General features: G+C 35.3%; 1 protein-coding gene and 1 long non-coding RNA gene across 3 annotated transcripts in view; one reads left to right on the plus strand and one right to left on the minus strand.

The window, feature by feature from the left end:
- The window catches only part of LOC136034595 (uncharacterized), a 254,523-nt gene that overhangs the window by 62,858 nt on the left and 178,002 nt on the right, over positions 1-13,663 (plus strand). The gene's annotated exons all lie outside the window — the stretch shown is intronic.
- LOC136034582 (interferon-related developmental regulator 1-like) overlaps positions 1-13,663 on the minus strand; it is a 62,463-nt gene that overhangs the window by 41,323 nt on the left and 7,477 nt on the right. Inside the window, exon 2 of one of the 2 annotated variants that reach the window (XM_065715835.1) lies at positions 11,827-11,928. In XM_065715835.1, the coding sequence (XP_065571907.1) occupies positions 11,827-11,928 (102 nt within the window). Of the gene's footprint in view, positions 1-5,304; positions 5,452-11,826; positions 11,929-13,663 lie in introns of those variants that run through there. The other variant, XM_065715836.1, reaches the window with a different exon arrangement.

The following is a 13,663-nucleotide window of genomic DNA, read 5'->3' on the forward strand; positions in this document are numbered from 1 at the left end:
ATGAATATAAATCATTATCATGCAAAAATTGTATAGGATAAGGCATAAAATTAAAATGAGTTTTACGAAACAAATGCACAAATGAAAGCCTGTGATCCAAGGGGGAATCAAAAATTCTGACGTCCTAAATTATAAATATTGTGATTTGTAAACATGCTTACGACTTAATTTCATGCATATCATTCAGAACCATTTAATGGCTACAAAAAATAAAAGTTCCAATAACATAGCCGAGTTTGAGAAGGGGACTGGTTTCAACAACCCAACCCGATCTTATGAAACATCGCACGCAAGAAAAAATAAAATAAAAATAAAACATGTTTGTTCAAATGCGCGTGAAGACCGAGACTAAACTTAAAACGAGCGAAAATCGCAGGAGCGGGACGGAAGAGTGCCCCGCTTTACTGGAAACAATATATTATCCTCGTAGAGAACATCAAAACACTTTCAATTTGTTTTCACCGATGAACTCCCACTACGGGTAATATTTATTAGTATTAAGTTTCACCATCGCTCTATAATTATGTTTTAAAGTATTTTTTTATATCTAGTGCAGGTTGGCTTTCTAATTTTCATTGTAAATAATATCGAATGAGGGGTTCTCTTAAGAAGTTCTTTCTCGTAACAGTAATTTCCCGTTTTACATTATTATTTTTTGGTGATTCAATGTCAAGACATAATATGGAATTCAATGCAGAAGGAACGTTTTGTCTTGCACTATAAATTGATGCTCGGCATTTAATTTAAGTAAATTTACAGATATTTTGAGCTCAAACATAGTTGTGGAGGAATAAAAATCATCCACCGTAAATTTCGAAATCAAATCTTTGCAAAATTGAAAAATTAGTAGGTCATCACATAATGGACCGGACAACAGTGAGATAGCGAACAGTTCCAATACAGATAAATAGAATGAATACAAAGTTCCTGTGGTGGCCAGGAGTACCAATTCACGAAAATGTAGGGAGGGTAATGATTTATTTCACAAAAATTCAAACAAAATGTATTTTACAAAATCTAGGAGGGCGGCAAATATATTGTTTTTCTGAAACAAATACACCCCCCTCCCCCCCCCCAAAAAAAAAAAATCTATGGGGAGGAAACAAAAACCTTCCCAATTGACAGCCCTGGTATTGGCATAAAGGATCGATCTTTGCCGGAAATACATGGCCCAGGGTTCGATCATAACTGACTCACGACCGAAACGCAAGACCTTATGTAGTCGTGAAGTGTCGTTAATAAATAGATGAACTGCTTAATAGAAATGAATGTGAAGAATTTATATATTGCATGTTTCGATGTTTCCCAGCGACAGATCCAGGATTGTGAGGGGGGAATAAAAAAGAACACGCAATTTTTATCAAACTAATAATGTCCAATGGAACAAAAGGGATAAAAACTATAGAAACAAATGTGCCAGCACGTAGCAGTACATACTAGATTTTAAGAAACTCACGAAAAAAAAATTTGACCCTTATGGCCAAAATTTTTATTCTAAGCCACAAAATGGCTAAAAAGCACACCCAAGTGGCGCCATTAACTAGGAAAAGAAAGAAAATACGGAAACACTACCTTGCAACATATGCAAAATGCTGTGATTTTTATTGGTTTTCAAGATGGATGATCTTAAACTCTTCTAGAGGAGTTTCGACATTGGTAATTCCAACAGTATAATTTTGATTTCAATTTGAAGAATGTCTTATCAAGACTGTATCCAGAAGGGGGTACCGGTTTTGAACCCCCTTCCCCTGATTTTTTTTCCGACTCGAAACACATAAAAAATGCAGATGACCCCCCTCCCAAACAAAAGAAATATATAAATAATAATTACAAATCACTGTTGACTCTGAATAATGGTTTTGTTGATTGGAATTTTTATCATAGGACAGTTTCTTTAAAATAGTTTTTTTTTTCGCTTACAACAGGTCATGAACACCCTCAGAAAATTCCTCGAAAAGGAGTGGAAAGGGGTAAGTTCTATCAGGAATTTTTTTAAACTAAATAAATGGGAATATTTCTCAGTTTTATTATTCATATATGATTGTTTAGTGTCTTCCTATAGAACAATGAGGTCATCCCTCCTTATTACCCACCCCGTCCGGCGTCTACGCAAAAGGCCGAGGTTTTTCCAAACCATGATGAGCCTTTCAAAACCCAAGCTGGATAAATTCAATACTCATATTTTTGAAATTATGCCACCGATACATGCAGTTGACTTAGTCTTTGTACATTCACAACACACGGATATTCCCCCAAAACAAGAATAGAGTCCAAAACCTTGATCAAACATTTGGCTATGAAAGACACAAACAGGGTGTGATCAGCGTATTTCTAAAGAATTGAACTATGAAATAAATTTTCGCACAATTTTTCTGGTTAAATAAACCTTTCTCAGGCCAACCTGGCTAAGTCTACTTCTTCCATTTTGAGTTTTTAGTGTCAAAGATGTGTTTGACTCTTTATCTTTGTAAATTGCACAGGGATCATCCTTTAAAAAGTTGTACAAATCTGAAAACATTACAAAAATACATTTTATAAAATTATTAGAATACTAGTTGCAGTTCTTGGAGCAACTTTAGGAGTAAACGCTTAGCCTCTGAACCGTGATTGAACAACAACCAATGGCCGGTAAATATTCACATAAAAATAAAGCATGAAGGTTAATTGCGCCACAACTGACTTGCTGATAATGAACTACACCAACACAATCAACTTAAATTATGCAATGCCTTTTTTACACGCTTAAATTAGTTCAAAAACCAGTCCATTACCAACAACCATTAAATTGCATTGCTTCAACATAAAAAAAGAAAACGATCGAAAATGGGGTTTTTAAAGGCCAAATGAAAATACTGAAAAAAAAAACAAAGAAAGCGAAAATTTCGAGAGAACAACCGCCTCTCTTTTTCAGCGCGAACAAAATAATATGATCACGGAAAAAACAAGCACGGAAAGCACAACAAAACCAATGAAAAAAAAACGCTAAAAAATTAAATGAAATTCAATAAAAGACAACAAATTTGTGTCTTTTCCTTGATCTTATCATTCTGGTCATATTTCTATCATCATTTCTGGTCATATTTCTTGTGTACACAGTTATTATGAAAATAAAGCGTAATACTAAACCTCAAAACGAGCAGAATTTTTTTCTGTATAAAAGGAGGCTCCCCCCTCCGTCCCTAACATCTCCCTTGTCACCATGGAAATTTCAGAGGATGTCCATTCGGTCGGAAATTGAGTCTTTGTGGTAAAACTCTAGTTTATTGACTTTAGGCCATCTTGGAAAGGGGTTAGGTTAGGGAAATGAAACTTTCAGGAATGGGTCTACAGGCTAAAGTATATCCCGGGAAGGTATTTTGAAGTACCTACCTCCACTCCTTCTTCCTCTAGAGGGTCCTGACTTTTGATGACCTTTAAAAATATGTGTGTTATAAAAGTGAAATCTTGCAAAATACTTCTGCTTGAATAAAGTACAATAAAAGGTAAAATTCTAGTTAATTGACTTATTGCTATCTCGGAAAGGGTTTAGGTTAGGAAAATAAAACTTTCAGGGATGAATCTACAGGCTAAAATATGTCCTGGGAAGGTATTTTGAAGCAACTACCTCCACTCCTTTTCCCTCTAGAGGGCCCTGAAATTTGCCTACATGACAGGTCTATACCTATTGAAATTTTGACAAAACAACATTTTACCTTAATTTTCAGTTACTAGTTGCTTTTTCTCTGCTTTTAGTTCTGAAAATGCAATTCCTGCTATTTAAGTAGAATTTTGAGACTTATCAATGTTTTTTTCACAATTTAGGAAATGTATTTGCATATCTTTAAAACCTTATAAAATGGGATTGAGCAAAGTTATGAAGCTGAAAACAATTTTTTTGTACTTCAATTAAGCAGAAGATCTATTTTGCAAGGTTCACTTTTATAACACACATATTTTCAAAGGTCATCAAAGGTCAGGGCCCTCTAGAGGGAGAAGGAGTGGAGGTAGGTACTACAAAATACCTTCCCGGGATATACTTTAGCCTTACCCTTTCAAGAGAGAGAGAGAGAAAGACCCATCTCTGAAAGTTTCATTTTCCTAACCTAACCCCATTTCGAGATAGCCAAAAGTCACTAAACTAAAATTTTACAGTCTTTGTTTCTACTTTTAAGCCCAAAAGTGATTGAAGACTAACCAGTCCCTGTCCTAGAACCTTTTTTGATATCTGGTCCTTTTGTTATCCTTTAGGTAGGACATCTGACGGCATTGTGAGGTACCAGTTTTGTACTTTCTCTGTGGCTGCTCAATTTTGCGTGTGGGAAAATTTTCGGTAAAATTCTAGTTGAGTGACTTCTTGGTATCTCAGAAAGGGGTTAGGTTAGGATAATGAAACTTTCAGGGAGGGGTCTACAGGCTAAAGTATATGCCGGGAAGGTATTTTAAAGTACCCACCTCTACTCCTTCTCCGTCTAGAGAGCCCTGAAATTCGCCTACATGACAGGTCTATTATCTATTGAAACTTTTGACAAAACAAGATTTTACCTTAATTTTCAATTACATGTTGCTTTTTTCTCGGCCTTTAGTTCTGAAAAGGCAATTCCTGTTATTTGAGTAGAATTCTGAGCCATATCAATTTTTTTTTCAAAATTTAGGAAATGTATTTGCATATTTTTAAAACCTTATAAATTGGGATTGAGCAAAGTTGTGGAGCTGAAAACAATTTTGATGTAGTTCATTCAAGCAGAAGGTCTATTTTGCAACATTTCACTTTTATAGCACACATATTTTCTAAGGTCATGAAAGGTCAGGGCCCTCTAGAGGGAGAAGGAGTGGAGGTAGGTACTTCAAAATACCTTCCCGGGACATACTTTAGCCTATAGACACATCCCCGAAAGTTTCATTTTGCTAACCTAGACCCTTTCTGAAATAGCAAGAAGTCAATCAACTAGAATTTTACCAAACATCGGCCACACTTTCAGGGGTAGCAGTAGTACGACTTGATTTTTCCAGCTGGATGGAAACCTCAACCCAACTCCCCCATCCTTCCAAGACATGCATTTCAATTGCCACACATCACTAGTGTTCTATTGGAGGGGGGCCTTAGACCCATTCTGGGGATTACCCTCTATTTCCCCCGTATACACGCATGACTTGGTGAAAAAAAAGAACTAGGTTTTCTTGAGAGCCAAAACAGGATACTGGATAACATAGTTGACATCCTAACGTGATTAGTTTAGCAGCCAGAGTATAAACATAAATTCGATGAAAAACACCATCATTACTTCCGGATCATTACAGGTGAAGTTAACCCTGTATATCCCTTACCTTTTGTAAGCCTAAGGGCAGGATGATCAAGGTCCGAAAGGGTGAAACAAAGTCTGACAAATCCTCTCATCACTTCACTAAAGCCAGTAATACTGATCTATAAAGCTAGTCATACTTACAATCCAATATAGCTTACACCAAGGTTGAATCAACGATTCGAACTGGATGCAATCAGAGAATAGTTATTTATCAATCTATTTGCGGAAATCTTGATGCTTGAAATAAGACCGTCTTTTGCATAAAATACTGGCGTCATTGCAAGGTTCTTAAGCCGAACTGGCCAGATATGACAATAAACAACAAAGAGAGATAAAACTCTACAAAAAAAACCTCAAACGAGACGACGGCCAGTAGAGAGGATAAGACTAAGACAACGCGGATATTTCGCCTGTATCCAACAAGGCGTCCTCAGCACAAGATAAAAAGAAAACTAAACTAAAAACAAATAAAACCACCACCAATAATAGTAAATAAAATTGTCGCTACTTATCCACGAAGCTATTCGAGTTACTTCAATGAGAACATCAAAGCAACTAATTGAGTTGCTTTGATGTTCTCATTGAAGTAACTCGAATAGCTTCTTTTCCCTACGTGGATAAGTAGCGACAATTGTATTTATTATTATTGGTGGTGGTTTTATTTGTTTTTAGTTTATTTTTCTTTTTATCTTGCGCTGAGGACGCCTTGTTTGGATACAGACGAAATATCCGTGTTGTTTTTGATTGTCTCTTTGATTGTTCTCATTAGTCTTTCCTCTCTACTGGCCGTCGTCTCGTTTGAGGTTTTTTTTGTAGAGTTTTATCTCTCTTTGTTGTTTATTGGCGTCATTGCTTTTGCAAAATTTTACATTTTTTTTTTTAATAAAATGTCCTTACAGGGTTGCTGGGGTGTTATTTATTGCTACAAAAAATTCGTTTTCTAATTTTAGAAAAACATTGAATTTTATGTTTTTTTTTGTTTGTCTTTTTCATTAACGATAGGCGGTGAAGATACAGACACAAACTCTAATATTGTAGGGGAGGTACGTACTACTGCGCTAAGCTATAAAAACGATTGTTTTTTCTTTATGTTCTTCCACCTTAGTAATGTGTAGGAGCCAACAGGCTATATTTTTAATAGAAGTCTTAGATCATCTCCAATAGATAGACAAAAAGTCGATGGAAATATTACTTATCTGAAAAAAACTAGAAAAACATAGGTGAATTAGCTGTATTTCACCCTTGGTTGTATCTACTCAAGAAGTAATCTGCTTTGAAAAAATGCTTTGCATTGCAAAACAAAATAATTTTGGCAACAGTTACGGATCCACTGGGGCACCTCTCTCCCCCCCTAAAATAGTCTTATATAATTTACTATATGATTTAGTAAAAGAAATTTTTTTTAATGATGCTTAAATATAAATACGAAAAGCAAAGCGTATGAGAACTGGCAAGAGAGAAGAGGCTTTTGAACTCTAACGTGCATTTTAATTAAAAACTATTAGTACCACTGACATGGAGGGTTGCTCAGCAAAGTTAAAAAAAAACAAATCAAGATTAAATTTGATCTGTAAGATGCAGAAATCAATTAAGATTCTAAATTTATGATCCAACCTGAAAATTTCAGATAGGGCGAATTTTCAATCGTTTCAATTATCTTTATCAATAATACACGGGATAAATCGAATTCGAGATGAATCGAATTCGGGATGAAATCGGGATGAACGGGATCGAATGAATGATTTTATTTAGTGAATAAACCCGTACGGAGTATTTCACTATCTAATCTAAAAAAATACAAGACATAGGTTATATCACAAATATAGCTACAAAACACAAGCTACTAAATAGCAAAAAGGGGAGAAAAATTACACAATATTCAGTCTCTTTGTTTGATTCAAGTATGTTAGAAACGGCATATTGAGCCTCTTTAATCAACGAAATAACATTAATATAAAAAAATAATATCAGAATAAGAAAATTCTTGTAATCGAAATTGCATTTCGGCTCTTTGATTTTCGAAAAGTTTACACTCAAAAAGATAATGATATAAAGTCTCTTCATCACCACAATCACAAGAGGAACAATTACTTTTATTATTTCTATATAAAAATGAATTTAATTTACAGTGACCAGTAGCAATTTGTGTCAGTTTATAATGTCATTATGACCAGTTAAAAACTGGAGGGTCAAGGGCTTAATAGGTTGGCAGAATATTTCATACAATTTTCCAAATGGTATGGAATTTTGAATATTTCGTAAGTTTTCCGAATTTCATTTATGTATTAGAGGAAGAAAGGGAATTACCGAATACATAATTTGCTTGCGAGTCAGTATACAATGTATGTTCATTTTATTTATTCTATTTAAATTATTCAAAGGTGGCTAATGATCAGGCCTTCCTCTCTTTAGATATTTGGTTAGAGCTATCTCTTTGGCTATAAAGTTAAAAGGAAGGCATACTGCTAAAGCTGTTATTGTCTCAGTTTTAGCGGATAAAAAGCTTTGGAAATCAAAACCATATAAATTTTTTGGACAGATACTAACTTTTTTACAATTTTCTTTCAAACAGTTTGTAGTAAAGAGTGACCCGGCTCAATAGTAAACGAAACTCTAAAAAACGGAATTTTGATACTAATAGATACATCAAACGAATTCTTTCTGAGGAAGGGAGATCAGAGGTTAAATCAATAATCGTCTAAATACTGATCATGCAGTTTACCTGAGATACTCCTCATAGAAGCTTTGGAAATGTGAACATTAATACCTCGCTCTTTACGTTAAAACTTTTTTTTAGAACTTTTAAAAAAGTTTATTATTCTAATTAAGTGACCCATGAGTTTCAGGAGTCGGTCTTAAGGAATTGGGACAAGAAGTCAGACCATAGCGTAAAGAGCGAGGTATTGAGGAGGATACAACCCTCCTCATGAACGAAACAATTTCTGTTCAATTTCAGTTTTGATATTGCTCCTTGCCTTCAGTACGGAACATAATCTATAGCCGTTAGTTTTATTGGATATGCAATCTATAAGTAAGATTCATTCCTTATGGACTGCATGTACATGCAGGGTTGAACGGTACACCGATACCACATGTCAGTACGACTTCTGAGAACGGAATTCTGTATGATAGCATTTCAATAGTTGTCGAGATTTTGATGCATATGTGACCACGGATTGTTCAGAGAAATTGCCTACGTATTGTTCTGGGTACCCGGCTGACTGACCGTATTTCAAACAGTAGTCTGCACGAAAAGTGCGGTTCAGTCCCGCTTTCTAGGACAATAATGAGAGAAAGGTTGAGATGGCTTGGGCACTTTCTGCGGATGACATATTGCCGAAGATTGTTCTTTTTGGCCAACCGTCAAGGGCTAAAAGGAAAGCAGGTCGTCCGCGGTTGAGATGGAAGGATGTCATAATGAAATATTTAAGGGAAATGGGATTCTCCTGGGAAGGTTTAAAGAGGGAGGCGTTGGATAGATTGGGATGGAGGAAAAGCGTGCGTAGCTGTGTTGGCCTCTCGTAGCTGTGGCGGCTTGGTGCTGAGGTGAGTTGTTAGTAGTAGTAGTAGTGGATTTTAACATTAAAAATTGTTGTCAAGATTTGACGAAAAACATGTCAGGTTAAGATTAGCTATTAAAATAATTAGCATAAAACTTTTAGACACTTGTTAAAATAAGGGTGATAATATATTGGCCAGTGATATGTTTTCATGGTCATTTTTTTGGTAATCATTGATATTTTTCTTTTTGAGTGATCTTACTGAATGGTTGTAGAATATTCGGAGAAGAATCAGTTGAACGAGGATTTCAAGCTCTAGTGTCCTTTCTAATCGTCCTTAAACATTAATAATTTAAACAAACGTATTTCAAAAAAGAAAGTTGTGCAAAGGAAAGTAAAGAGACAGATAAGCCTAAAACGAGCAGAGTGAAATTGAATAATAAGCCGAACTTAGAAAAGACAGAAATTATTATGAATGAATAAATGAAGACCAAAGAGAGCATAAGTTAAAATGAATGATCAAATTAAATTTTAAACTACCAGAAAATATCACAAACAAGAGTGGAGCTACAGCCTTCTTGAGTTTCATATGCGATTTGCTCTGTATTTGGCTGCATTGAACCATAATTAGTAAAACAAAATATATATAAAAATCGACATATTGAAAAATACCCTTTTCCAGTAGCAAAAATCCATTGAAATCTTTATCATTCCAAAATAGTTATCATATCGTAACAATATTGAAATATGGCAAAACAAAAATTAAACTTCAGCTTAAGGAATGGATGCCTGAGTCATAGTACCCACCCCGTTTATCAAAAATGTGCATATCTAGTATATTACAGTCCCAAAATACCAAGTAATCAAAATACCTCAAAACATCAAGTGATCTGAATGAAAATCACAACATCAGACTGAGGATATCAGAAAACCCTACTGTGGAGGTTTCAAGCTCATATACACAAAAATGTGGAAATTTCCCTTTTTTGCCAAAAGAAAGATCACGAATGCGTGTTTTTTTTTCTCACCCAGGGGTGATCGTGTTGAAGATCTACGAGGGAAGATCTTTCCATAAAGGAGTTTTTCGTGAGGGAAGGGAACTTTCAATAAGGGGGACCCATATTTTCTAGCATTAACTAAAAAAGATCAGAAATTAATATTAAAAAAACAGGTATTTTTTCAACTGAAAGCTAGAAGCAACATTAAAGCTTAAAACGAACAGAAATTATTACATATAGGAGAGAAGTTGCCCCCTCCTCAATACCTTGCTCTTTATGCTAAATTTTTTTAAGAACTTCTGAAAAAGCTTATTATCCTTATTAAACGGTCCTTGTGTTTCAGGAGTCATTCTTAAAAAAATGGAACAAAAAGTCAAACTTTAGCGTGACCAGCGAGGTGTTGAGAAGGGGGAAACCCCCTCCTATAAGTAATATTTTTTGCTCATTTTAAGTTTTAATATTGCTCCTTACTTTCAATTGATTTTTTTTTTTTTTGCTGAACAGTTTTCAAAGGATGTTATAATCCCTTCTTTTGTGACAAAACAGAAATACCTAAGAGCAAACAGTTTGTTGTATATAATTTGTCAAGATTAACTTTACTCATCAAAAGCTACGAACCTGAGAAAATCTGCCTAATTTTCGGGAAAGGGGGAAAACATCCCCAAAAATTCAAAGAATCTTAACGATAAACACCATCAGATTCAGCGTATCAGAGAACCCTACAGTAGATATTTCAAGCTCCTATCAGCAAAAATGTAGAATTTTGTATCTAGATGCGTGTTTTTTTTTCTATGGTGATGATGCTGAACCTATGGTCCTAGAAAATCGGAAGAGTGCTCATTTAAACAAAAATTAAAAGTTCTAGTGCCAATAGTCCCTCGGGGAAAGGCTGGTAAGTTAAGAAAACTAACCCATTGTTTATACATAGGATTTATTATTGGGAAGTACACAGGCATTTTTTTAGGGTGAGCGCTTCCAGGAAGAGAATTTTTTCGTGGGGATTGAAGTTTTTTTTTGGGGGGGGGGTGAATTTTCTAGGTAAATTTACACAGAGGGAATTTTTCAGAATTCCTGTATGAAATTCTTTTTTTCTGCCTTACTTTCTCTTTGGCGACTCAATTTTACATGTGAACTCTGGGGGCACTGTCCAGGGTAAAATTTCAGCGGGCTTGGAATTGTCTGAGCGATCTTTCTTGGGGTGGAGGTGGGGAATATGTCGTGGAAGAAATTCTCCATGGGCGAAATTTCCGCGGGAGAAAGATTCTATTGGGGGCGAGGATTCTTGGGGAAAATATCCCACGAAGGAGGGAACTTCCGGCAAGATTTGAAAACAATCAGAAATTATTTTTTTAAAGAAAAGTAAGGGCAATTTTCCAGGCAGAATCGTCCACAGGAAATTTTCTGGGGGAGGGAAGTGGGATTTCAGCAAAGATGGAATTGTCCGGGGCGAATTTTCCATTGAGTGGAGAGGCATTATTTAAAAAACGACTAGAAATTAAATTTATTTTTTTCAATTGAAAGTAAGGAGCAGCATTAAAACTTTCAATAAACAGAAACTATTCCATATGTAAGGAGGGGGATCATCCCTCCTCAACACCTAGCTCTTTATACAAAAATTTGACTTTTGGCCCAATTCTTTAAGAACGACTCCTTAAACACTAGGGCAGTTTAACGGGAATAAGAAGCTTCTTAAAAGTGCTAAAAAAAATTTAGCGTCAAGAGTGAGGGATTGAGGAGGGTGCAGCCCCCTCATATACGGAACAATATCTGAAAGTTATAGTTTTTAATGTTGTTCATTACTTACAGTTGAAAAAAATTGTTCTGATCTGAAATATCTGAGAGTTAGAAGTTTTAATGTTGTTCATTACTTACAGTAGAAAAATAATTGTTTTTGTTGTTTTTTTTTTAGTGTCACTAAAGGATGGTTTTTCTTTCTCAAGAAAAACACATGGAATTCTCTTGGGCAATACTTTCTTGTAGTTTTTTTTTTAAATCATTTTTAGGGCTTCATCCCTTAGGTAACAACCATAAAAAAAAAAAACTTACCCAACCCTTCATCAACAATACTTTGGATGTCAGAGCTGGCAATGCTGGTGGTGTCAATATTTGAAGAGTCATCTGTATGCTCCACTTTGACTTTTGAAGTACCTGTTTTAAATAATAAAAACAAATAAAAATAAAGAATGAAATATCAACAAATAACCAAATTTTTATACTGAAAATAAAAGAAAAACATCTTTGACTATTACCACTTCTTGAGAAAGCAAAAAAAAATACTGGAATAAAATAATGAAGATTAGGCACTAAAAATTATTATGGTAAAAACAAAGGAAAACGTGTTGGTTTTTTTTTCAAATGAAAGGTAGTGTAGTCTAGGAAATTATTTAGACATAATTGTTTTTCCAAGAGATTTTACCAGCATATTTTGACTGGTGTACAAATTGACTACATTAATTGCACTTATATTAAGTGAAATTACATTAAATTACATTCATATTAAATTAAACTAAATTTATACAGTAAAAATGAAACCTGACTCTTTAAATTGGTTAAGTGGCCAACTCAAAATTTTTATCAGATTACATTTCGGGAAAATACGAGGCGTGAGGGGGCATCCCCCCTCTGATCACTGAATCTTAAAAAAGACACTAGAACTTCTGATTACCAATCTAATGAACCCTCCAAAGTTTATACAATCATACCCCACACACCTCGTATTTTCCCGAAATGCATCAAATAGGAATTCTCAGATGGCCATTCACTGTCAGAGAAACTTCAAAAAAGGCTCATTCGATTCGAAATTGGAAGGGCTAGTGCCCTTTTAAATAGTCAAAAGAGATTGGAGGGCAACTAATCCTCTCCCATGCCCACCATTTTCCCAACATATCCAATCAAAATTTTGAGATAGCCATTTTCTTCAACGTAATTGAAAGGTCCAAAAATTATGTCTTTGAGGATGACACCCCCCCCCCAGAGCCCTCAGGATAAGGGGCCATATAAGGTATATATAGAAAGGTTGATCGTACAAATTTTGGAGGGGGCTCATTGGAATGATAAAATGAAGTTCTAGTGCCCTTTTTCCGATTCAGAGTGATCGAAGCATGGAGACACAACTCGTATTTTCCCAAAATGCATGTTATAGAAATTTTAAGATGGTCATCTGGTGTCGTAGAAACTTCGAAAAGAGTTCATTCGATTGGAAACTGAAAGGGGTAGTGTCCTTTTCAATAGTCGAAAGGGATTGGGCGGCAACAACAAACTTTAGGGAGCTGACCCCTTACCTTCTCTGCATGACCTGACCCCTGTCTCCCCACAAAAAAAAACACTTATTAACGACATTTTAGTCCAAAAACTATGGCAATATACTATTGGCCCTCGATGGCTTGATCCCCCCCAGAAAAAAAAACTTACTGTCAATATTTTATTCCAAAGCCTGTGGGAGCTGACCCCTAGTCCTCTATGGCCCAATACCCCTCTCTCTCTTGACGAAATTACCAAAGATAAATCATGGGAACTACCCCCCCCCCCCCAAAAAAAAAAACTGAGTAACAATATTTTATTCCGAAGATCATGGGAGCTGACCCCTGGCATTCCCTCCATTGCCCAAAAAAACTTTTTAACGATATTTTATTCCAAAAATCATGGGAATTCAGTTTAATTTTATTAGCTCTTTCCAAAACTGTCCAGAGACTTATATCCTTCACTACAAACGATAGATTGGCTACTGCCCATTTCCACAACGGTAAAATCATAAGGCCTACTCCATATTTGGCGGTTTACTAAAACAAATTATATTACAAATATTTTTTTGTACTTATTACAAAACTGAAAATAAATTGAAAGTTGGTGAGAAACCAGACCAGGATTTACCAATAGTTCCACT

The sequence above is a fragment of the Artemia franciscana genome, chromosome 13 (genome assembly GCF_032884065.1).
Source record: "Artemia franciscana chromosome 13, ASM3288406v1, whole genome shotgun sequence".
NCBI classification, from domain to species: Eukaryota; Metazoa; Arthropoda; class Branchiopoda; order Anostraca; family Artemiidae; genus Artemia; species Artemia franciscana.